Genomic DNA, 21182 nt, shown 5'->3' with positions numbered 1-21182 from the left:
GNGGGGGGGGGGGTGGGGTCTTCCTTTGACGTCGTTTGGCAGCCCATCGAGATTTGGACAGCTTCCATGACGTCAATGTGAGCTAGCGAAACAAATCAACCACACCCAACAAGCAAGCCACAGTCAGCCCCTGCCGTGCAATGCGACCCAACCGCTACAAGCGAGAAATAAAGCCAACAAAAAAAGGGGTCCAGGGTAGGCCGGATCTGGGCAGTATGACCTCACCTGTTTGGGGCGTTGGATGAGGAGGGGACCGGATGGTTGTCTGTGAGCGGGCTCATTCGCCCATCATGTCATTTGGTCGTACGGACGTGATGCATGGATCCCGAAACGCCGACATGGGGGATGGATGGCTGGGCTGAGCTCCGAGGGCATCGGGTATGACCACATCGACCAGTCGGGTTTTGATAGCAGTAGCATGTACAAATGACAAACAGGCAAGGGCGACCAGCTCATCTGCTCTGCATTACACCCACCTATTTAACAGTAAAGGTCCCCGACGGTTCTTGTGCCGTCTGGTTTGTTGATTCTCCAGACAAACAACACCAGCCAACCCTGATCACAACACACCAATCTAAAAAAAAAAAGAAACCTACCAATACCGCCACCGCCACGCTACGTCCGCAACCATGGGCGCCGTCCTATCCAGCATCGGCTCGTGCCTGACGGGCATCGTTAACGCCATTGGCTCCATGATCCACGCCATCGTCGGCGGCATCGTGCGCATCTTTGACGTCCTGATCAGCTGCATCACCTGCGGTAAGCACCAACTCAGCCCTACTTTGTACACACCCACCTGAAGGGGAAGTTAAAAAGAGATACTAACGATGCGACCAATAGGCTACGCCCGACGTGGAGGTTCCCGGCGCCGCACGACGCACAGAACAACACGCGTATAAACTGACCCATCTGCCGCAAAAACGGTGATGTTTGTCAACATGACGGGACGTGATTGACAGTCCCGTGTTGGACGTCATGTCACGTCATGGCCTGTTGACAACATCCGGGGGGCCGAGCCCTGGCAGATGGGTGATCACATCACACTAGAAAGAACATGGAGGGAAGCATGGCAGGGAAGCGACGACTCTATGATGATAATGCTGGTGTTTTCTTTTATGCGATGCATTTCTTTTTCTCGGTGGAGATAGCAGGATGGCGAGATTTGCAGAGATACCCTCTTATTACGTACCCTACATAACCTCAGTAGGCAACAACAAACAACAACAGCAACCGGCCATGCATACAAATTTCGTCCACAATCATTCATTGTTACCTCCTGTGTTGTACACATGAGCCTGACAGCTGTGCATATCGATTGAGTTCACTCGTAGATGTAGTTCTCTAATCGTGAATTCCTCCCGACATCTCTAGCCTCTCCTAGCTTGAGCTTGAACCCCGCAACCGCGCCCCAAGCGCACCGGCGCAGTCCGGTAGTGGCTTTATAGGTACACCTCGAACTGTTTTGTTACGCCCCGCCCATTATCTTACAACCGTCTGCCAGAATCTGCTCTTATACAGCTTCGATACTACCCGGAAGGGCCGCCAGACTGTATCCATTTCTTGGTTTTTTTTTTGGCCTGGACATGATCTGGGTAATCAATGTGGCTGCTAGCAAACAGCTGGGGCTAGCATATCAAATAGCGAAAAGTCACAACATAGGAAGCCATGCCCACAAACGCTGTAGCCGAGGATGCCATGCCCAATAATGCCGGCTCCAAGTACATACCCGCGATCCCATGACTGGGCTTATAGCAAATATGTCTGCCCTTTTTGCTAATCACACAGCTCGGCACAGGGGAGAACCGGAATTCGTGGATTTGGTGGATGAAGGGTACATAATGCCCAAGATGATGGAGCCCGAAAGAGCCTCATGAGGAATTGACATCAGCGATGCGGGTCCCAAGCGGCTCTAGGTCGGCTTCCGGCCCGTGGACTAGGACGAAAAGTGGTTCTTTTTGGCCGCGGGGTTTGAAGAGACCGGCGCGATGTCTATCCACATCATCGGCTTCTTTTCTAACATCACGTTTTACACCCTCCACATCAAGCCCGGGGACGGCGGTCGCTTCAAAGTCGGTTCCTTCGCCTGGGAGAAGAAGGCGGTCGTCCCCCAGATGCAAGAGGGGGCCAAGGAGCATCCCATGGCCCTGCTCAGGGGCCATCTCGACTGCGATCTTGAGGCGCTCCCAGAGTACGAGCTTTCCCAGAGAGACGGGTCAGTGCCCGCGGAGCAGGAAGCAGCTTGATGGCGGTCTCACCCGAGATGGCTGGCGGTATCTGACAGAAGACGATTAGGAGCCACAACCGCATACTCCCGCCTGATTAGAGATGTAGACTTACACTTCTGTTTCGTAAAAATATCGCTCAAATTGAGTTACTTGCTAGCTGGACGCCAGGCTGGCAGAGCTGCTTGCAATTTACAGGAACAGGGCGCCCGGGCGATCGGGCAAGCTCGTAGACTGGGGATTTAGTGCTGCTCTCTCCGGCATCGAGAAGCCTAGAAAGGGGAAATATGTATATGTAGGCTATGCCGAGCTGTAGCCAAACCTTGCTTGCGTGCTTGTCGATGGGGGTGTCCGCGTATTGAGCTGAAGTCCAGCTTGAGCACCTTATTTGTCTTGCACCAGCTCGTCAAACTGCCTGAATCCCAGCGCCTCCCCGTCCCCAGGTGACAAGAGCTCCTGCACCAGGGCACCATGTGGGCTGTCTGCCGAGGGCGGCGCAGTCTCCCAGTCCGCCCCTGGAGTGCCCAGAAGCAGAGAGAGGAGGCTTCCCAAAGTCTTCTTGGGCACCACCAGCTCGGACAGCTGCTGTCGCTGCGTGTTGGCCAGCAGGTCCCCCATTAACCCGTCGAAGCTCTCCCGGAGCGGCGGGCCGCTCTTTGGCACGTCGTTGGGCGTGGTCAGGGCAAGGACGTCGAGGAGGTCGACGGTTCGCTCGTCCTCGTCGTGCACGACCGCGACCTGCTGCCCTTCGTCGTTCTCGTCACCGCTGCCGTCATCACCGCCGTTTCGGGCCCGGAACATGAAGAAGCGAGGGACCGGGATGGTAGTTGTGGTTGTCGTTTCGCCGGCCGCCGCGGCGGTAGTGGTCGGGGTAGCGAGGGCTCGGAACACGCGACGGCGCCAGTCCTCGGCCCCCGCGTGTCGAGCAGTCACGACCCAGCCCTCCGCGTATGGGCCCCAGGCGCCCGAGCGGACGTTGAAGCTGGCGTGGCGGGCGAGCGTCCATCGCGGGCCCGCCTCTCTGGGAGATAGGAGGGCGGCGGCGCGTACTAGACCCGGCTCATCGACGGTGGCGTCGGTGGTGCGAGCAGCGCTGAATGGGAACGAGGCGTGCCAGTACACGAGGTCGAACAGGGCCCCGAGAGCAGGAGTCGCTGCTGCTGAAGAAGAGGAGGGAGAGAGGCCTGCGATGAAGCTGTGCTTTGTGACGCCTTTTTTATCTGTTGTCAGTACGCCACGTCAAGAAACAGGGGAAGTGATCTCTCAACTATCTCTGTGCGGAGCTTACCCTCGGTCTGACGGTCCTTCAATTCCTCGAATCGTCTACGGATGCCACCCAGGCTAATGCCCGATATTATGCTGTTCCCAGTAAGTGTCGGGGCCAGCGCGTCGGTTAAGCGCTGCAAGATTTTGTCTGCGTAAGAGTCTATCAGCAAAGGGTAGAGTAGACGATACGGCATGCGTGCGGTCTGGATGGTGCTGCTGCCGGAAACGTACCAGGTGTAAGCAGACCCTGCTCCAGGTATTCTTGCACCTGGGCAACCCGCTGGAGTCTCTGGTCATCGAGCCCATGCGCACCCCAACTGTCCGAGTGCGTGATACAGTCGTCGTAGATGTCCATGGTGGCTGGTGGTCGGAATGATTCGGGTGGATGTGGATGGACTGTCTAGATAATTGGCCGAGTTGATCAGCATGGGGTAATAGCTTCTTATAAGCTGGTGGGAGAAGGTAGATGGGTGGTGTAGCAGGCTGCCGGGGAGACCTGCTGTGCCTACACATTAGCCTTAGCCGTGTGGCTGAGAGGGTAGGGATTGCCGCAGCGTCAAGCAGTAACCAGGCACTTCCGCAAGGCGGCATGAACGTTGAACTCTGCTGCGGCTGAATGCGCTCGAATGGGGCAGCCCCGCGCTCCCACGCACCCAAGAGTGTAACGTCTCGTTTGACCCTACACGCTATTGGCCAAAATTCTTGTCACGGCTATACACTTCTGATCTTGTGCAAAATCTCACGCGTGCTGTGGCTATGGGTTGGGGGTATTTCCTCTTTGGGACCCAGGTCGCGAGACAGCTGAAGTAACCGTAGGGCTGGCCAGGGCAGATCCTCAGCGCCGCCGCTGTCCGGACGGCACTGGCCGGTCTTCTGTTCAGAAGAAGACTTAATACTGGAGCGTTGACAGAGGCTCCGGGGCTGCCACCGATAATCTCTGCGGTTTATGACGCCATATTCCCAAGTGTCAGCCGCCGACTAGCTGTTGCAGCCCTATCTTTGGACGCACACACATGACCGGCGAACACAGCCTTACTATGATGGTACGAGCACGGGAGCAGCGACTGTGGTGTGTGATAACTTCCTTGCTGTCCTGCATCCAACAACAGTCTCCCACATCAGCCATCACCACACAGATTCTTCTAACAGTTTTCCTCCCTCCTCATTCTCCTCATACATTTTCCTTTGTGTCTCCTTTTGATACCCAAGCTCGATTTCTCTTTCCATTTTCTTTCTCATCCTCAACCATGAAGTTCCTCTCTGTCCTCACCATCCTTACCAGCCTGGCCGCCGGCCTGGTCTCGACCTACCCACCGGGCGCTCCTCCGGTCTCTCCGCACGGGATGCCGACAGCTTTGAGTCGCTCGTCGCCGACAATGCTGTCCTGGACGACGCCACGGCCGGAGCCCTAGAGAAGCGGGCCCTGTTACCGGCTAAGCCAGCTGCCGGCAAGGCTGCCGGCGGCGGCGGGAGCCCCTCGCCCGAGCCCGCGGGCGGTGCCATGCTCATCTGCCGGCACGCCATCACGCCCGCCAAGGTGCACAGCATGGCGGGCGTCGTCGACCACAGCAAGACGGACGCGCTCATGAAGAGCCTCGGCGGCCACCACGTCGAGGTCATCGTGGGCAACGACAACCTGGGCTGGAAGGCCTAGGACGTGTATATCATAAACAAGAATTTTACCAAGACCACGCCTAACGGCAAAGGAGAGCCTGTCGCCATCGCTGGTAAAACGGCCCCCAGCCGCCTTGGGTGACAGGGTGGGCGTCGTAAAGTCGCTCACAGCGCTCGACAGCGTCCGTGAGAGGGGTAAGTCGGCACTTTTCGCCACTCCACTGAATGTGTGCTATTAGAAGAAAGACTACTAACGATCCGTAACCCCCGTCCGTCCAGCCACCACGCCGAGGTGTTGACTAGCAGCGCCGTGGTTTCGCGACCCGGAGCTCGTCTCGGCCCTTTCCGGGTGCGGTTCTCGCTCAGGCTGCCCAGCCTGGGGTGGCTGCCTGCAGCCGCCCTTCCTAGCCATGGCCGTAACAGAAGGGCGCTCACAAGATATCGAATACGCCAAACCTATTCCGGGGAGCTCTATTGCTTCACGGGGACGATGTGAGTGCTAAGTCGAGAAGCGACTCACCTCGCAAGAATTGGGCCGGAAAACATGCCGCCGCCTCTTCTCTAAATTGAATAGAGACACACGGGAAGAGCGACAGTCTGACCGGAAAAGTGTGAAAACAATCAGCCTCTGAAGACATTGAAGTTGTCCTTCGATATCGCGACGCCGGTGTCATCATCAATTCAGGGGTTGCCTCCACAGTACCCCTGAATTGGTGTTACGCATGCGAATTGGCGTATGGCCAAGGAACAGAAAGGAGACAAGAGGCATCGTACAAGTCATCACGGTGTCTCTCATCCACATCACAGCACGGCGGACTTAAAAGCTGATTGGTAAATTAGGAAGTCTAATTAGGTACCTAGGAAACGCCAATACCGCCAAGACAAGCAAGTGAACTTCCACGCCCGCGAAGGCCGCCGCAAAATCCGGTCTACCCCAACTCCGCAACGCTTCTAATCCTCGCGGATATCGTCCTAAACCAACCCTTACCCCCTCTGGATGGCCGCAGGCACAATAACCTGTGGCAGCTCTGGCCCGTGCTATTCTCCTCGGCCATCTGTGTACGTCCCACCCTGGGCTAGTGCCTCGACGATATCCCCGAACGTGCGAGGACCATACACTCCCATGTCGTGAGCGCGCACTGCCAGCTTCAGCGGCATGAGCCCGCCCGCGTTCGTCGCCTGCACATCAACTGCCCTCATTGCCACGAGCTGACGGACGGCCTGCGTCCAGCCCGAGTCTGCGGCGTGGTGCAGAACCGTATTGCCGGATCCCGGCCACCGGCGCATCGGGTCCGCGCCGGCCTTGAGGATCGCGGTCAGGACGGCCTCGCTCTTGGATCTCAGCAGCGGTGTCAGGCCCTGAGCGTCCTCGGCGTCGAGGTCGACACGGTCCGAGCTCAGAAGCAGCCCCAGAACGTCAAAGTAGCCCTTGCCGGCCGCGAGGTGCAGCAAAGTATCCTTGGTTCCGGGCCAGGTGCGCTTCGGGTCTGCCCCGGCGTTTAGGAGCTCGACCATGATAGCCTCGTCGGTGCACCTCTGCAGCGGTGTCAGGCCCTCTGCGTCTTCTTCGTCAACGGTGGTGCCGTCCAGGGCCAGAACCTGTCGCACAAGTGTGACCTGGCGCCTGCTGGCCGCCCAATGCAGCACCGTGCCATTGGAGTTGGCGAGCCTGCGCCTCGGGTCCGCTCCAGCCCCCAGAAGCGCAGCCATGACGGCTTGGTCTTCGCACCTCTGCAACGGCGAAAAACCCTGCGCGTCCTTCGCATCAACGTCAACGACATTGGTGTCCAAAAGCTGCTGGATGACCGCAAGGTGGCCTTTGTTAGCCGCCAGATGCAGCGCTGTGTCGTTCGACGGGCCCGTGATGCGCAGATTGGGGTTTGCGCTTTCTTGAAGTAGGAGCCGGACTAGAGCTCCGTGGCCCATATCCGCGGCTGCGTGCAGTGCTGCCTTCCCCTCTAGCTTAGGCTCGGCGCCACGCGACTGATAATCGATGTCGGCGCCGGCTGCGATGAGTCTTCGGGCCTCTTCCACGTCCCCGCGCCCCGCTGCCTCGACTAGCATGCGGGAAGCGCGTCTGTAACTCCAGCGGGAGTACCTGGACGGACTTGGACGTTGGGGAAGTGGGAGCCCCTCGAAGAGCATATTGTTGTTGATAACACCGCCTTCTGGAGGCGCGAGCCCTGGATCGGATGAGGGCCGACTGCTGGTCTCGCCAGAACCCGATGCTTCGGCCCTGGACATCCACGCGGTCAGTAGCTGAGATACCATCGAAGTAAAAACCCAGCTTTCTCAAATGCCATTAAGGCCGAGTACATGGCAAGACTCCATACCTGCTGTCTTGGAGCAACCGTAGGTAGAACAAGCGATTCCTGAGCTCATCCCGGTGCTTCATGATCTCCGCATGTTGTATCATGTAGGTCAGGCGGCGGAGGAACCGGTAGGACTGGATGCTGCTGGCGTGCTTGACGGCGAAAGTGCTGACGGTCTCCAGGCTGAACAGCGCTCCCTGGACGTTGTTCACGAGCGCACGACTGCCTTGACTACCGTCGTTGCCGGCGACACCGGTACCCGCTACTCTGTTTTGTATGCTTACAAGGCATCGCTGTGCAGCTTGGACATCAAGAGCCAGGTCTCGGATGGCTGCAGGTACGTTCCTGAACTCTTGGGAGAAGTCGTAAACCTGCTCCAGGGTGGTGAAGATTCTGGCAACAAGTTGGAGGCATGTGGCGAGGAGGGGTAAAACCGCGACCTCCATGGTGATCGATGATCAAGAGAAGATGTAGTAGACAGTGGATGAGAGGGCCGACGTGGTGAAAAGCGATAATATATAAAGTGAACTCGAGCGAAGGAAAATCTGTTGTAGTTGCGTGGAGGGCCAAAGGTGGATGGGAGCAACAAAACCCGAAAAAAAAGGGAGGGAAGCGTTTCTCGATAAAGAAGTAAGGTGTAAGAGGAATTGGTGGTAGGATGAAGACCAGGCAATCGTGGGGGCGGCGGCAGCGAGACGGTTTTGGTGTCCCCCAATAAAAACGCCCAATCTGCCGGGCGGGCCATGTAAGGCGTGACGTTGTCCACACCACCGCAGAGCGGGAGGTCTTTGAAGAAGTTTAGCTTTACCCCTAGCGTTGAGGGAAATGGCATCGTCCAATCAACGCCAGTAATAGACGCCACAGAGGCTGAGAGGTCCACGGAAACATGCAAGAGCTGCCTGGGTTTGCAACCCCTGAGGGTCCCAAATACGTCTATAAGATGCCTGCATTTTCCCAACACCTAGGCTTGTCTGCCTACCTTTAAAGACATCCATCCTTCTCAAACACTTGTTCAGTTCCAAAATCAGATCAGACCCTGCCTCCTCTTTTTCCTTCTCGCCCCCTGGACTTGTCGAATACCGCAATGGACCAACTCAGACCTCACCAGTCTCTCCTCAAGACGCTCTACATTGAGCAGGACTTGAAGATGGATAAAGTTATGTTGAAGATGAAGACTGACCATGGGGTCACCGCAGGGTAGGTTTATGATGCCCTAACTATACAGAGTAGAAGAACGCTGACCGAGACACAAGGCGGACCACCTACGAGCGTATCTTCAAGCAGTGGGGATTTAGCAAGAACAAGCCGGGCAGGAACTGGGAGTGGGTTTACCGGAAATTGCGGAGGAGACGGCTCGATGGCCGCGATAGCGCCTTGTACGTTGACGGCAAACGAAAACCGCAGGCGACTATCAAGAAGGAGATAGCTCGCTATGTTACCTTTCTACGGAAGGCACAAATCAAGGCAGGAAGATGTATGTTTGCGTCCGGAAGCCGACAGAAGGCTGATGCTGACAGTACAGCCCCGAGCCCGGGAACGCCTGAGGGCTACCACATCCAGACCCCGGAATCCACCCCTTCGATGGCAACACCTGGTGCAGCAGCCACGCCCGATGCGGCAGCCACGCCTAGCGACAATAGCAATGAGATAGACTCGGGAGAGCTGGTCGCTATTATCGACACACTCCAGGAGTGCGGTGCATTCATCTCGGTCTGGGGTGCGAGTGGCCGAAGCGCATCCGCGAAAAGACTCCAGGAGATATACCAGGCGACCGCTCGTGCCATCCTCTCGGCAACCGGTGCGGCCCAAGACGAGGGGATTTCGGCGGAACTGGCTCCCCTCGCGACAAGCTACAAGATCCTTTTGGCTACGCACCAGCAGGACCAAAACTCGCTCACGGGCCTGATGGCCGAATCCAACAAGTCCACACACAGGGACGTCTACCTGGCAGCCCTCTTCCTGGCCGCCAAGAAGGGTGCGACCGGGATGGTCGAGCTCCTGCTGGATGGGGCATTCAAAGGTAGTGAGCCGAAAAACAACGCTGGCCAGACCTGTCTGCACATCGCCAGCGTCAAAAACCATCCGGCGCTCGTTGAGGTCCTTTTGGGACGAGATCACGACGCCAACAAGTATGACCGAGCCGGCTTCACACCATGGACTGCTATATGCTACGACTCGAGCCACGAGGAGGTTTCTAGGCTGCTCATTCAGGCCGGGGCGCGTGTGAACGTCACCAATCCAGTTACCGACATGAATGCCATGTACCAGGCCGCAGCTGGCGGCCACGTCGAGTCGGTCCAGACGCTGATTAGGAGGGGAGCGGACCCGTCCTACAGGACTCCTTTCCGCTGGGCACCTTTGGTAAGCTTCTCTGTATTGGGTTCTGGTGCTTCCTCTGCGGAGAGATGGATGAAATTCTTTGCCATTGCGACTTTCGTTTCGCAAGACTGACCGATCAACAGCATTTCGCGCGTGGTCCAGAGATTGTCAAAATCCTCCTCGAGGCCAATGCCGAGATAAACCCCTTATCCGGCACCGGCAGAACACCTCTCGACATGCACTTCCAGAACGAGCCTGTGAGGCGCCTTCTCGAAGAAGCCGGTGCGAAACGTGCCCAAGGCCTCCGGACTATACCCAGGCGCCCTTGGCAATCGCCGGCTGCAGTGTTGCCGCATTACGACGTCAGCTTGTTGCAACACTCTTTGCCCGACACAGCTCCTTGCCCCCACCCTTTCTGGCCGGCTCGCCTGGTTTTATTGCATAGTGATGCGGGGTCAACTCCGACACCTACCGTGCAGAGGAAAACAGGTGCACCCGCCAGTACGAGCTCCAGCCCCATGCCAGCAGGCTACCCGATCATCCCTGTGAGCCCCTCTCCACCCGTTGAGGTGCCGGCCCAGACATCGGGAACACGGAACACGCCATGGATGCTTGGCTCCCCTACTTTTATCTCCGGTTCCGTATCCGTGAGCCCTGTGCCGGGAGATTGGCGGCTGTCTGTCGACATGAGGGCCCCTGACATGGCCTCAACTGCGACGGCGCTGAATGCGTGCTCCGAGGCCCCGTCCCCCAGCCTCAGCTACAGCAGCTGGATCGACTATGACGGAAACGGTGGGAGGTGGACCAGCGCGTCATCCGAGGCTGGTACCTCGACGAAGATCTCTCAACAGCAACGGCCGAGGTTATAGAAAAAGCGACACTTTAGGGTGCTATGCTGAGCGCCACTGCCAGCGGTGTTCAGATGGATGTCCTGTTTATTTACTTCCTTGGCTCTTTTCTGATTTGCTTCAAATTATTTGTCGACTTTGCTGCTACAAGTGTTTGCGACAAATATTTATTTGCTACCTCTCAACAGACAAAATCACCTGCTACCCATCCTCAATGACATCCTTGACAAAAAACCCGTGCATCTGCCTAGCCGCCTCCCTGCCCACGACGGGCGCGAGCTCCTCGGGCGGCAAGTTTGCCAGCTCGCGCAGGTTCTCGACGTGGGCCGTGACGGCCCGGACGTTCTTGGGCGTGACGCCCGGCACGATGGACAGCATGTCGTGCGGCTCCTGGTTGAAGGGCTGGTCGTCGGCGGCCTGGCCGCCGTCGAGCCCGGCGCGGACGGCGGCGACGGGGTCGGGCTCGGCCTCCTGGGCCTTGAGGCGCTCAAAGATCTCGGCCGTCTCGTAGGGCGACGAGGACCAGATGAGGCGCAGCTTGGGGAAGGCGAGCGTCACGAGCACGAGCTTGGCCTGCAGGTCGGGCGGCTGGTGCGAGGCCGACGCGGCGCGCACGCTGCTGAGGCTGCCCGACAGGTCGGCAAAGGGCTCGAGCGTGAAGGACTTGCCGTGGTCGAACTCGATGAGCAGCATCGGGTTCTTGTAGTGCTGGAACATGGCCTCGCACTGCGTATAGAGGCGGCCGTCCTTGAGGGACGAGATGAGGTCCGAGATGGACTTGCGTTCGACGCAAATGTTGGGCGACAGGATGTAGTCGCCCACCGTCAGCATGCAGGGCACAATGACCATGGACCGCCCGTGGACGAGCGAGGGGAGCGAGGAGCGGAACTCGCGCACGTCGACGACCACGCGCGGCGGCTCCGCCGTCGCCGAGGCGCCGAGGCGACCGCCGCCGGCGATGCGCGTGTTGACGGTGCGCAGGAAGGCCTCCTGCGGGTCGTCAGTGGTGGCGGCGTGGGGGTCGACGGCGCCGCCGACGACGACGCTCATGTTTGCGCGCTCCTTGATGAGGCGCGTGAAGGCGTCCTTCTCGCGTCGGATCGAGGCCAGATAGTGCTGCTCCTCGACGGAGCCGCCGTAGTACAAAAAGTAGACGCGCACGTTGCGGTCGTTGTGCGAGGACCGGTACACCTCGACGCGCCGGATGAAGGCGGCATCGGGCTCATACATGACGACCCATCGCGGGCGCACCTCCTCGAGCACATGCTCGTCCTGATCGCCATCGTAGGCGTGCACGGCGACCAGGTCGCGCATGTCAAAGAGCTCGTAGTAGTCGTCCATGTCCTCTAGCGGGTCCGCTATGGCCGTCACGTCGGCCTTCTGCTGCGCCTGCTCCTCCTCCTCGCCCTTGGCCTCCGTCTCCGCCATAAGCCCGGCGACCTCGCCGGGCTTCTCAAAGTACTGGTTGATGCTCCCGTTCTCGGCCCTGCCGCCTGAGGTGCCTGTAACGCCGCCGCCACGCACGCGCCGGCGCTTGTTCGGCGGCGCCCTTCCATGCCCGCCCCCTATCCCTCCCATACCACCCGATCCGGAGCCAGCCCTCTTGGTCATGTCTGTTGCGTTGGCCAGCGCCCTTTGGTTCTCAGCAAAGAGCGTGGCGTTGACTTGTGCGAATTCGCGTTTCCATTTGAGGTAGCTGCGCAGTTTGCGTCGCATCATAAAGCTGGCCGACGGCTCTTCGTCCTCATCGCCCTCAATAATAGCGGCACGATCCACGCGGCGCTCACTACGCGGCCGCACGTGCATCGTCTGGAGGAAGTCACGCAGCTGTCGGCACGTGTTGGTATCTGAGCACATTATCAGAATAGTGCCGTTAGAGTCGCCACCGCCGCCGCCCGAGGTGAATGACGGGTCGAAGTGCAGGTCGCGGTCGATCTCGGCTAGGACGTCGGCGAGCACCGCCCACTTGGGCTGCTCCTCCAACACGGGCCGAAGCGCATCCAGGGAGGGTGCCGGGACGGATGGCTGGTTTTCGGCGTCCCCCAGAGCCGCTGCGGTCCTTGCCGCCGCTGTGCCAACAGCAGCGTAGACGCGTTTCTTGCCCAGCTCAAAGATAGTCTGGGCGGCGTCGAGGAACAGCCAGGGAGGTTGGGTCTGGCGGTTGGACCCAGGAGGGGGCTTGTGAGCAGCAAGGATGGTGTCGAGTTGCTGCAGGAAGGACACGGCGTCAAGCGAGACTATGGAGTGGAGTAACCCCCGAAGAACGCTAAGGTCGCCGACAATCTGCTTGGTCTTCCAGCTGAGGCGGTGCCAGCTGGGCTCGAGTTGGCGGCGGACGACGGCGTCGAAATTCTTAGTGAGGGCGCTGTCGAGGGTCCAGTCCTCCATGTCGAGCAGGCCCGAGTTACCCTTTTTCAGCTCATGGATGCTGACCTCGACGCACTCCATGATGGCGGCCTGGATCTGGGACATGGAATCTGTCATGGGCACCTCGAGCTCGATCACCTCGGCCGTCTTCTTGCCCTCGAGTGAGTGGGCAACCGACATGTGGAAACGCGGCCAGAGTGAGGCCTTGCGGAGGAACATGTTGCGCATCATGGTGGTCAGGGGCGAGAAGCCGTAGGTGAATGGCTCCGGGCTGTCGGAAAAGGCCTTGAGGAAGCCGACCTTGTTCTTTTGGCGGTAGATGCGCAGGATGAAGGCCTCGAGCGAGGTGGCGACGGCGCGGTCGGCGTGCAGCAGTACTAACCCTGTTATGGACACGGGGTCGAGCAGGCCGGTGAGCAGGTCGACGATGAGGATGCGCGACGTGACGCTGAAGATGCCGCCTTGGGCGTATATGCGCTCGCGCTGGCCAACGTTTGTAAAGTCGGTGTTGACCACGGTGAGCCCGCGGGCCAGGGGGCTCGCGCTGATGGCGGCATGCTCGGCCAGGGCCTCGCCTATCCAACCGATCTCGCGGTCGTCGGCACCGACGATGACGACCAGGTTGTTTCCGGCGGCATCGTATGAGTGCAGCAGGTTCGTGACCAGGCGCATCAGGCCGAGGCCCTTGGATATGACGACGAGCTCATCCTCTGCGCGCAACTCCGTGAAGAGGTCCTGCTGGTACGCCAGCGGCAGCGAGAGCTTCACGGGCTGTTGTGCGGGGGGTGTTGGCTGGGCCGCTGCCGGGGCCTGCGAGGGGCCCCTTCTGGCCGACATTGAGGTACGAGACGGCCGTCGTCCTGGTTGGCGACGGCAGCCGTCAGCGTGTCTATCAGCCTTGTGGCCAACGGCGGCTCATGATGGTACCTAGGTAGGTAGGTAGGTGAGTGTATGTGATCATGATGCATTACCGGTGTGCATTTCAAGCGCCTCACTCATTCCATCTCGTACCTCCGAGCACTGGTCCGTGCGCTCTGGCCCAAGACTGGCCCAACTCGCCCACCAGCAGCAGCCCAACCAGCCGGTACAACATGCAGAGGCCAGAGCCCGAGCCTCCCGCGCTCCATAAATAATACTGGAAGGCATAAGCACGTCAGTCGCATGTACGTCAGTCGGCGCGCGTCGCATTTGATACCGCTGGCGGCGAAACAGTGCAGTCGAAGCCTGGGAGAGAGCCTGAATGCAGCCTGTGATAGGCCCCAACTAAACCGACCCCACTCAGCCCACCTAGGCACCTCTCAAATGGACCAGGGGCGTCCCTACAAGGGGCGTGTTTACAATTCACAGCGCCAAAGGACGACGTCATCAAACGTGTGACAGCATCCGTAGACGGATTGGATGCCTCCAGTCATTCCTTCCATTGTGGAAGGCAGTTGCGCGGACGAGACCGAGAGCACATGATGGTGTTTGTTTAGGAGCAAGTTTCGGTGCGAGAGGAGTGTATTTAAACCACGTTCTGCAGAAGCTCGGCGTCCAACAATCGCTTCCACTTCCACTCCATTCTTCATCCTCCACCCACAGCCCACTGCCACCATCACGCCACTACCCTAGCCCACAGAGCAAGAGATCCTCAATAAAACATCGTCCTCGTCGACTCTTACATCGTACCAACCCCCAAAATGGACCCCAGCAAGCAAGAGGCCAAGATCCTGCCCGTGCCCGACGCGGACAAGGCAAGTACAGCGACTCCCTTGGACAGTATAGCGGATACTAACAACCCGCCATGTTATCGTCCACAGAGCAACAACAAGGGCTCCTCGGCCCTGTCCGACAAAGTCAAGTCGGCTTTCCAGCCCCACAACGCCCACCCCGGCCCTGCGCAGCCCAAGAACTTTGATGCTCCCGAGGAGGGCACCAAGGAGGAGAGGCGGGCCAAGGCCCAGGAGCTGAACAAGGAGACTTGAGGTCTTCCTGAACTTGACAACCTAAGCTTGAAGAGATAGCATCATAATCTACTGCGTAATTCCCACGATGCCGTAACGGTGTGTCGCATGAACTAGGCTGGGCTGCTGTGTAGGACCGACACAGCACAGTGCTTCTTCATTTGTGGCTGTGGCTGCCGCTGCCAAATGTGCCAAACAGTGCCAAAAGACAGTGTGTGGGGTCATTACGGCATTACTGGCATTGGTGCTGACGACGGCAATGATTCAACAGGCGAAAAAGCCGAGAGAGGGCTGCTGGGATGATTCGATTGATTGATTGAACCTGTCCCGCTCTTGAAACAGCATCCGTTCATCGTCGACCTCAGCAGAGCCTTGCGCATACGTAACGGTGCAAAGCTGAAGCCTCCAGCTGTCTGCTACCTGGATTTGGTGCTGTTGATTCAATCCCGTTGCCTGGATTGATCAGCCCTGGTTTATTGATACATCGTATTTATACCCTGCAGTGAGCCCAGCACTGCGCACAGGCTCCCGCCCAAGCGAGAGCTGGCCTCCAGGGCTGGGACTGAGGCAGCCTCAGACTCAGACTCGGACTTGGACTGGGTCGCGGGAAATAAGCGCCAACCCAACGCCCACCAAAAGAAGCGAACGACGGCGCTACTGCTGCTGCACCCACATCTACCCTGCCCGACTGATGCCAGACAAAGGACTCTTTCGCTGCCAATGACCCCCCGCTGAGCTGAGCGAGCACGAGAGAAAGAGGAACGAGACTCGGGCGACTGGAGACGAGGATCGCATCCATTCTGCGTCTCCTGTCCGGCCCTCCCCGCCACCACCACCACCACCACCACCACTCGCCGCCGTCCTCGCCCCCAGGATGCCGTCGATCCTTTCTGACGCCGACAAGGAGGCGGTCAAGCGCGCCGTGCCCCGAAAGTCAAACAAGATCCAGGCCGTCGCCGTCGCCCGCCTCTACGTCGCATATCCCAACCGCTCACAGTGGACCTACACCGGCCTGCAGGGCGCCGTCGTGCTGGCCAACGACCTCGTCGGCTGCACATATTGGCTGAAGCTGGTGGACATCTCGGTACGTCCCTTTTCTTCCCTTGACTTGAACGCTTTTGGGCACAACCAAGAGTCTGTCGAGCCGAGGTTACTAACCTCATGGTTACTGACCTCATACCAGTCCGGCGGTAACGGCCTCGTCATATGGGACCAGGAAATCTACGACACATGGACCTACAACCAGGATCGCGTCTTCTTCCACACCTTCGAGCTCGAAGACTGCCTGGCCGGACTCAGCTTCGCCGACGAGAAAGAGGCGAAACAGTTCAAGAAGAAGGTTGACGAGCGCGAAAGGAACGCCGACAAGAAGACCAGGGCAAAGCCCTTCGACGGCGTTCCCCCGAGCAACGCGGGCCACAAGCACCATGGCATCCTGGGCGGCATCTTCGGCGGCCACCGCCACCACCACTCTACGTCGTTGTCGCCCCCCGAGTCCCCGCGCAACAGCATGCCCCCGCCTCCCACCAACCACGCGAGGACGTCGTCAGGCAGCCTCAACGGCACCGTTATCCACGACGCTCCCCAGTCCGAGTTCGCCATCCTCGACGCCTTCGACCCGCAGTGGCGGGAGCACTTTGGCGACGACCTCAAGGAGAAGGGGCTCAACGACGAGTTCATCGTGGCGAACCAGGACTTCATTGTCGAGTTCCTTAAACAGGAGCAGCAAGCAAGCCACCAGCATGCCCGACAGGCGCCGCCTCCGCCGCCACCAGCCGCCCCGGCACCGTCGCGTGACAGAGCACCCAGCGTGAGGGCTCCTCCTCCACCACCTCCTCCGCCCCTGTCTACGTCGCACTCGCCCCATGCGCCACCCGCACCTCCTCCGCCACGACGCGGCGCCGCCCCAGCTCCGCCCGCACCGAGGCGGTCGGCTGCCAAGCTAGACTCGCCAACAGTACATCGGGAGTCTCCTTCACCCAGGGAAGCCTCGCCACCGTCGCCTCCCCGGCCGAGGTTTGCTGCTCCTCCGCCGCTTCCCGACGCTGGGAAGTATGCCAGGATGGACCCTCCTTCCCACCAACGGCCCGTCCCCGCCGCCCCAGGCCCTGCGCCCCCGCCGCGCCCTCCAAAGACCCCGATGGACGAGGCCGACGGCTCGCCGAGCTCGCACAGGTTCGGTGTTCCTCCGCCCTTCAACAGGAGCGTTCCTCCGCCGCCCGCGCCCCCGAGCCGAGGTCCCGTCCCCCCTCCGCCCCCGTCGCGCGAACCGGTGAGCTACCAGACACACCCCGTGCCGCCGCCTCCCGCCCCGCCCCTTCCTCCGCCGCCGCCGTCCAAGGGTCCTGCTCCGCCCACGGCGCCTCCCCTGCCTCCACCGAGCTCGCGCCCCGTGCCTCCACCTCCTGCTCCGCCTCCTGTGCTTTCCTCCAGGACCCCGGCATCGCCGCCGCAGGCGCCACCATTGCCATCCTCCAAGGCGCCACCCGCGCCGCCCCCTCCACCACCAGGAATGCCCCCGGCGCCCGGTGGCGCTGCTCCGCCGCCGCCTCCACCTCCTCCGCCGCCACCTGGCGGTCTGGGTGGCGCCCCGCCGCCGCCCGCCCCGCCGCCGCCTCCTCCAGGAGGGCTGGGAGGCGTCCCACCCCCGCCGCCTCCGGGCCCGCCGCCTGCGCCCAGCCGCGACTCTGGATACTCCTCGGGCGCCCCGGCGCTCCCTGCCGCGGGCGGCGACCCCTCGCGGGCGGGCCTGCTCGCGGGCATCCAGAAGGCCGGCGGCATCGGGTCGCTCAAGAAGGTTGACAGGACCGAGATCCGCGACCGGAGCAGCGTCCAGGTCGGAGGGAGCTCCGACAACGGCCCGCACGGCAGCGGCATGCCCCCCGCCGGCGCCGCCATGGCCGGTGCCGGCGCCGGTGGCATGGCCGACGCGCTGGCCGCCGCGCTGCAGAAGCGCAAGGAGAAAGTCAGCAGGAGTGGTGAGTGTCTTGTTTCCCGTTGCCTTTGGATATCGTGACAACCTTTACAATACTGACAATACATTTCATGCTCAAACAGACGACGAGGACGACGACGACGATTGGTAGACGCGTGCAACGAGCTTGGCGCGAGGAAACACTCGGATATCCGGGTTGTCTTGAAACACTGACCGGCCCCTGGTTTGGGGTGGCGGTTTGCGGCAGAGCGAGCCTAGCGAAGGGGAAAGTTTGAAAGATACCAATAGCGCCACCGGGTCGGTTCATGATGCAGCCACAACCATTGACGACTTCCGTGGTGGACGGACAAAAGTAGCCAGCCAGGCCTAAATACATACCAGGACCAAGAGATTGATTCACGACCGATGTGGAGGGAAGAAAGTTCTACCAACAGCGAAGGGAGGAGGTGCATGAGGGGAGAGGTACATATCTTCTGAAACCAAGGCCCATAAGAAGAATTTCTACGCAGCATACAGTCAGTTTGTCCCGGCCCGGGTTGACTTTGGCGCCGGGCTGCTAGTGGTTGAGGGAGCTAGCTTGTGGTTTGGCCCTCAGAGTGTAGGGAGGCAGGAAGGAAGACAAGGTGTCACGTCACACTGGCGTATCAGTGCATATCCAGATAGATTAAATATTATATACGATATGCCCTCCTCATTGTCTGACTGGTGATTATGCACGGCCCTTGGTTCTTTCGGCTTCTCGGGGTTTGGCAGAGGGAACAGCACAGGTGAGCAGATCGAGGTATTTGACCTGGCTGACAAGGAAACTCGGTATATATATACGGAGCAAACCGAGACCATATCACACCTCGCAGCATATACACACCTCTTCTCATCCCTCCCCCAATTCCACCTCCCCTTCCCTTCCCTTCCCCCCTATCCTCAGCTATTCTTGGCAATGCCCAACAGCCCGCCCAGCTTCCTGCCGAGCGTGAGGCCGTAGCCGACCTCGACGACGCCCCTGGCGAAGCGCCAGGACCGGTCCTGGTCGCGGATCGGGTACTGGATTGGCGGCGGGATCGGGGTGCGCACGCGGAGCCAGCCCCAGCGGTCCTCGCAGATGGACTTGGCGTTGGAGATGGCCCGGAGCCCCTCCTCGCCCGCGAAGCGGCCGTAGCCGGAGCCGCCGACGCCGCCAAAGGGTAGCTGGACGGCGTAGTAGGCGGCGAAGTCGTTAACGGCCACCATGCCGGTGCGCATGCCCCGCACCACCCCGCGCAGCACTGGGTCGCGGTCGCCGCCAAAGACGGAGCCGCCGAGGCCAAAGTCGGGCGCGTTGGCGATTGACAGCACGGCGCGGGGCGTGTTCTCGGGGCAGCGCATCAGCACCATGATGGGGCCGAAGCACTCCTCGCGCGCCAGGGCCATGTCGGGCGTGACGTCGGCCACGAGCGTCGGCGAGAAGTAGTGGCCCCTGGGGTGGGCCGGGTGGACGTGGCGGCGGCCGCCGGCGAGCAGGCGGGCGCCGCTCTTGACGGCGTCGGTGACCAGGGCCTCGAGGCGGTCAAAGGCCGCGTCCGAGACCATGGCGCCCATGTCGGCATCGGTGGGGCCTGGGCCCAGACGCAGGGCGCGCACGCGCGGCGTCAGCGTCTCGACGAGGGTGTCGTAGACTCGCGGGGTGGCGATGATGCGCTCGATGCCGATGCAGTTCTGGCCGGCCGACTGGAAGGTCCCGCGCAGGAGCACCTCGACGATGCGCGTCAGGTCGCCGCGGGCCGAGTCCAGCACCACGCAGGCGTCCTTGCCGCCGAGCTCGGCGCAGACGGGGGTCAGGGCCTTGGCGGCCGAGGCGGCCACCTTGTGGGCCACGGCCTGGGAGCCGATGAAGGTGATGTGCGAGATGCCCGGGTGCGACGTGATGCACTCGGCCACCTGGGGCCAGCACGCCACCGTCTGGATCAGGGCCGGGTCGTGGCCGTGGGCCGCGAGGGCGCCGCGCGCGATGCTGGTGAAGTAGGCCGAGCTCCAGGCCGTGTTCTCCGACACCTTTGTCAGGATGCCGTTGCCGGCAAAGATGGCCGAGATGATGGGCCCCAGCAGGTTGTGGAACGGGTAGTTCCACGACACGAGCGCCGCGATGACGCCCAGGGGCTCGTAGTGTACGCTGTTGCGCTTGTACATCATCAGCAGGTTGGTCGGTCGCCGCGTGGGCCGCAGCGCCGCCTCTCCGTGCGCCAGCGTCCACTGCAGCCGTTCGACCGTCACCAGGATCTCGCCCAGCTGCGCGTCCACCATGGTCTTGCCCGAGTCCAGGCACGCCACCCGGCAGATCTCAGCCTGGTTGTCGAGTATGTGCTGCAGCATCGACCGCAGCACCCGCCGCCGCTCCCGGAAGCTGGTCTGCGCCCACGTCTTCTGCGCTGCCGCCGCCTGCTGGATGGCCCGGTCGACGGCCGCCGGGGTCGAGGGGTTGATGAAGCCGAGCGACTGGCCCGTCGCGGGCGCGTAGCACTGGATGGCCGAGGATCCTTGCACCTGTGAGGCGAGCGAGATGCCTTGTCAGCACACATGTTCTGCTCCAAGCCGACGGGGGGTTAGGACGTGGACGGCTTGGCCGCACCTTCAGACTAGGGTGGTCTAGTATCTCCTCCTTGTCGGGCATCTTAGCCGGAGGGACGGTGTACCGCTTCGGCTGGTCGTTCTCGACCGACAGCGTGTACACGAGCGCGAGCCCGCCAAGGACTGCGACAGCGATGGCGATGACATATGGGTTTTTGTACGCATCGGGCGGCCTATGGGTGTCGCGGTCAGTTGAGGTTCGTTCACAGGGCAGCAGCCGCAGCCTCGACCTCTGCCTCCTTTGGCCAGGCACACTTACAGCGGGTGCTTCTTTTGCTGCTCAGCAAGCAGAGCCTGGGCCTGGCGAGCCCAGCTCTGGAAAGTCTCAATCGCAGACATTGCAGCGCCTGCTGGCCACCCAAGGCACCTTGAAGGACAGGCGGCTGGGAGAGTTTCTCTCGGGATGCGGCAGGCTCAGAAGGACCTTCAGCCTGAGGAGCTTCACCGGCTCTCCCTTTGGGGCTCCCAAAAAAATGTCGTGCTGGAGCTCCAGTGCTTCTCCAACGGGACGGGTCCAGCGCGGTTCCCCACACTTCCCACATGCGACCAATGATTGACCAGAGCCAGCGCAACCAACCCCTGACGATCCGTGCCTGCACTGGTTGTTGACTTTGATTGGACCGGCGCCGATGACAACTGGCCCTCAAGGGGGGACGGTGAGGGATGGCTCCCCAGTCTGGTGCCACCGCGGATGCTCTGTTTGATCGAATCTAATTCAAGTATTACAGCCTTCACATTTGTCAAACGCCGCTAAG

The 21182-nt window shown here is 60.5% G+C and overlaps 10 protein-coding genes across 10 annotated transcripts; 6 read left to right on the top strand and 4 right to left on the bottom strand.

Annotated features, from left to right (window-relative positions):
- Nucleotides 1-629: 629 nt before the first annotated feature.
- Nucleotides 630-899, top strand: GGTG_11645 (hypothetical protein; the record flags this gene model as incomplete). The annotated part of the gene is made up of 2 exons (XM_009229536.1): nucleotides 630-759; nucleotides 841-899. 2 exons carry the CDS (start codon nucleotides 630-632, stop codon nucleotides 897-899), a joined length of 189 nt encoding a protein of 62 aa, XP_009227800.1.
- Nucleotides 900-1985: 1086 nt separating this feature from the next.
- Nucleotides 1986-2538, top strand: GGTG_11644 (hypothetical protein; the record flags this gene model as incomplete). Its single annotated transcript, XM_009229535.1, has 2 exons — nucleotides 1986-2212; nucleotides 2421-2538. 2 exons carry the CDS (start codon nucleotides 1986-1988, stop codon nucleotides 2536-2538), a joined length of 345 nt encoding a protein of 114 aa, XP_009227799.1.
- GGTG_11643 (hypothetical protein) lies at nucleotides 2409-3843 on the bottom strand (the record flags this gene model as incomplete). The annotated part of the gene is made up of 3 exons (XM_009229534.1): nucleotides 2409-3433; nucleotides 3511-3636; nucleotides 3720-3843. The coding sequence occupies 3 exons, from the start codon at nucleotides 3841-3843 to the stop codon at nucleotides 2607-2609; spliced, it is 1077 nt and encodes a 358-aa protein (XP_009227798.1). The 3' UTR covers nucleotides 2409-2606.
- An 892-nt stretch (nucleotides 3844-4735) lies between these two features.
- GGTG_11642 (hypothetical protein) lies at nucleotides 4736-5142 on the top strand (the record flags this gene model as incomplete). The annotated part of the gene is made up of 2 exons (XM_009229533.1): nucleotides 4736-4786; nucleotides 4849-5142. The coding sequence occupies 2 exons, from the start codon at nucleotides 4736-4738 to the stop codon at nucleotides 5140-5142; spliced, it is 345 nt and encodes a 114-aa protein (XP_009227797.1).
- Nucleotides 5143-6140: 998 nt separating this feature from the next.
- On the bottom strand, nucleotides 6141-7860 carry GGTG_11641 (hypothetical protein; the record flags this gene model as incomplete). Its single annotated transcript, XM_009229532.1, has 2 exons — nucleotides 6141-7338; nucleotides 7436-7860. The coding sequence occupies 2 exons, from the start codon at nucleotides 7858-7860 to the stop codon at nucleotides 6141-6143; spliced, it is 1623 nt and encodes a 540-aa protein (XP_009227796.1).
- A 638-nt stretch (nucleotides 7861-8498) lies between these two features.
- GGTG_11640 (hypothetical protein) lies at nucleotides 8499-10614 on the top strand (the record flags this gene model as incomplete). Its single annotated transcript, XM_009229531.1, has 5 exons — nucleotides 8499-8611; nucleotides 8668-8888; nucleotides 8937-9775; nucleotides 9877-10380; nucleotides 10488-10614. 5 exons carry the CDS (start codon nucleotides 8499-8501, stop codon nucleotides 10515-10517), a joined length of 1707 nt encoding a protein of 568 aa, XP_009227795.1. The 3' UTR covers nucleotides 10518-10614.
- On the bottom strand, nucleotides 10602-14134 carry GGTG_11639 (DNA repair protein rad16). The gene has a single exon (XM_009229530.1). It carries the CDS (start codon nucleotides 13783-13785, stop codon nucleotides 10783-10785), a length of 3003 nt encoding a protein of 1000 aa, XP_009227794.1. The 5' UTR covers nucleotides 13786-14134; the 3' UTR covers nucleotides 10602-10782.
- A 244-nt stretch (nucleotides 14135-14378) lies between these two features.
- On the top strand, nucleotides 14379-14982 carry GGTG_11638 (hypothetical protein). Its single transcript, XM_009229529.1, has 2 exons — nucleotides 14379-14681; nucleotides 14748-14982. Exons 1-2 carry the CDS (start codon nucleotides 14628-14630, stop codon nucleotides 14910-14912), a joined length of 219 nt encoding a protein of 72 aa, XP_009227793.1. The 5' UTR covers nucleotides 14379-14627; the 3' UTR covers nucleotides 14913-14982.
- A 783-nt stretch (nucleotides 14983-15765) lies between these two features.
- GGTG_11637 (hypothetical protein) lies at nucleotides 15766-17977 on the top strand (the record flags this gene model as incomplete). Its single annotated transcript, XM_009229528.1, has 3 exons — nucleotides 15766-15975; nucleotides 16075-17869; nucleotides 17949-17977. 3 exons carry the CDS (start codon nucleotides 15766-15768, stop codon nucleotides 17975-17977), a joined length of 2034 nt encoding a protein of 677 aa, XP_009227792.1.
- A 458-nt stretch (nucleotides 17978-18435) lies between these two features.
- GGTG_11636 (hypothetical protein) lies at nucleotides 18436-20902 on the bottom strand. The gene is made up of 3 exons (XM_009229527.1): nucleotides 20687-20902; nucleotides 20429-20600; nucleotides 18436-20343 (listed from the first exon to the last, which is right to left on the bottom strand). The coding sequence occupies exons 1-3, from the start codon at nucleotides 20764-20766 to the stop codon at nucleotides 18748-18750; spliced, it is 1848 nt and encodes a 615-aa protein (XP_009227791.1). The 5' UTR covers nucleotides 20767-20902; the 3' UTR covers nucleotides 18436-18747.
- Between the last annotated feature and the right edge of the window lie 280 nt (nucleotides 20903-21182).

The sequence above is a fragment of the Gaeumannomyces tritici genome (genome assembly GCF_000145635.1).
Source record: "Gaeumannomyces tritici R3-111a-1 unplaced genomic scaffold supercont2.7, whole genome shotgun sequence".
NCBI lineage: Eukaryota > Fungi > Ascomycota > Sordariomycetes > Magnaporthales > Magnaporthaceae > Gaeumannomyces > Gaeumannomyces tritici.
This window is presented reverse-complemented; position numbering and strand designations above follow the sequence as displayed.

Coding starts and splice junctions, on each gene's coding strand:
- GGTG_11638 (XM_009229529.1), top strand. CDS start 14,628: ATGGACCCCAGCAAGCAAGAGGCCAAGATCCTGCCCGTGCCCGACGCG. Junction 14,682..14,747: donor CCGTGCCCGACGCGGACAAG/GCAAGTACAGCG, acceptor TATCGTCCACAG/AGCAACAACAAGGGCTCCTC.
- GGTG_11639 (XM_009229530.1), bottom strand. CDS start 13,785: ATGTCGGCCAGAAGGGGCCCCTCGCAGGCCCCGGCAGCGGCCCAGCCA.
- GGTG_11636 (XM_009229527.1), bottom strand. CDS start 20,766: ATGTCTGCGATTGAGACTTTCCAGAGCTGGGCTCGCCAGGCCCAGGCT. Junction 20,601..20,686: donor CAGCAAAAGAAGCACCCGCT/GTAAGTGTGCCT, acceptor CGACACCCATAG/GCCGCCCGATGCGTACAAAA. Junction 20,344..20,428: donor TAGACCACCCTAGTCTGAAG/GTGCGGCCAAGC, acceptor CTCGCCTCACAG/GTGCAAGGATCCTCGGCCAT.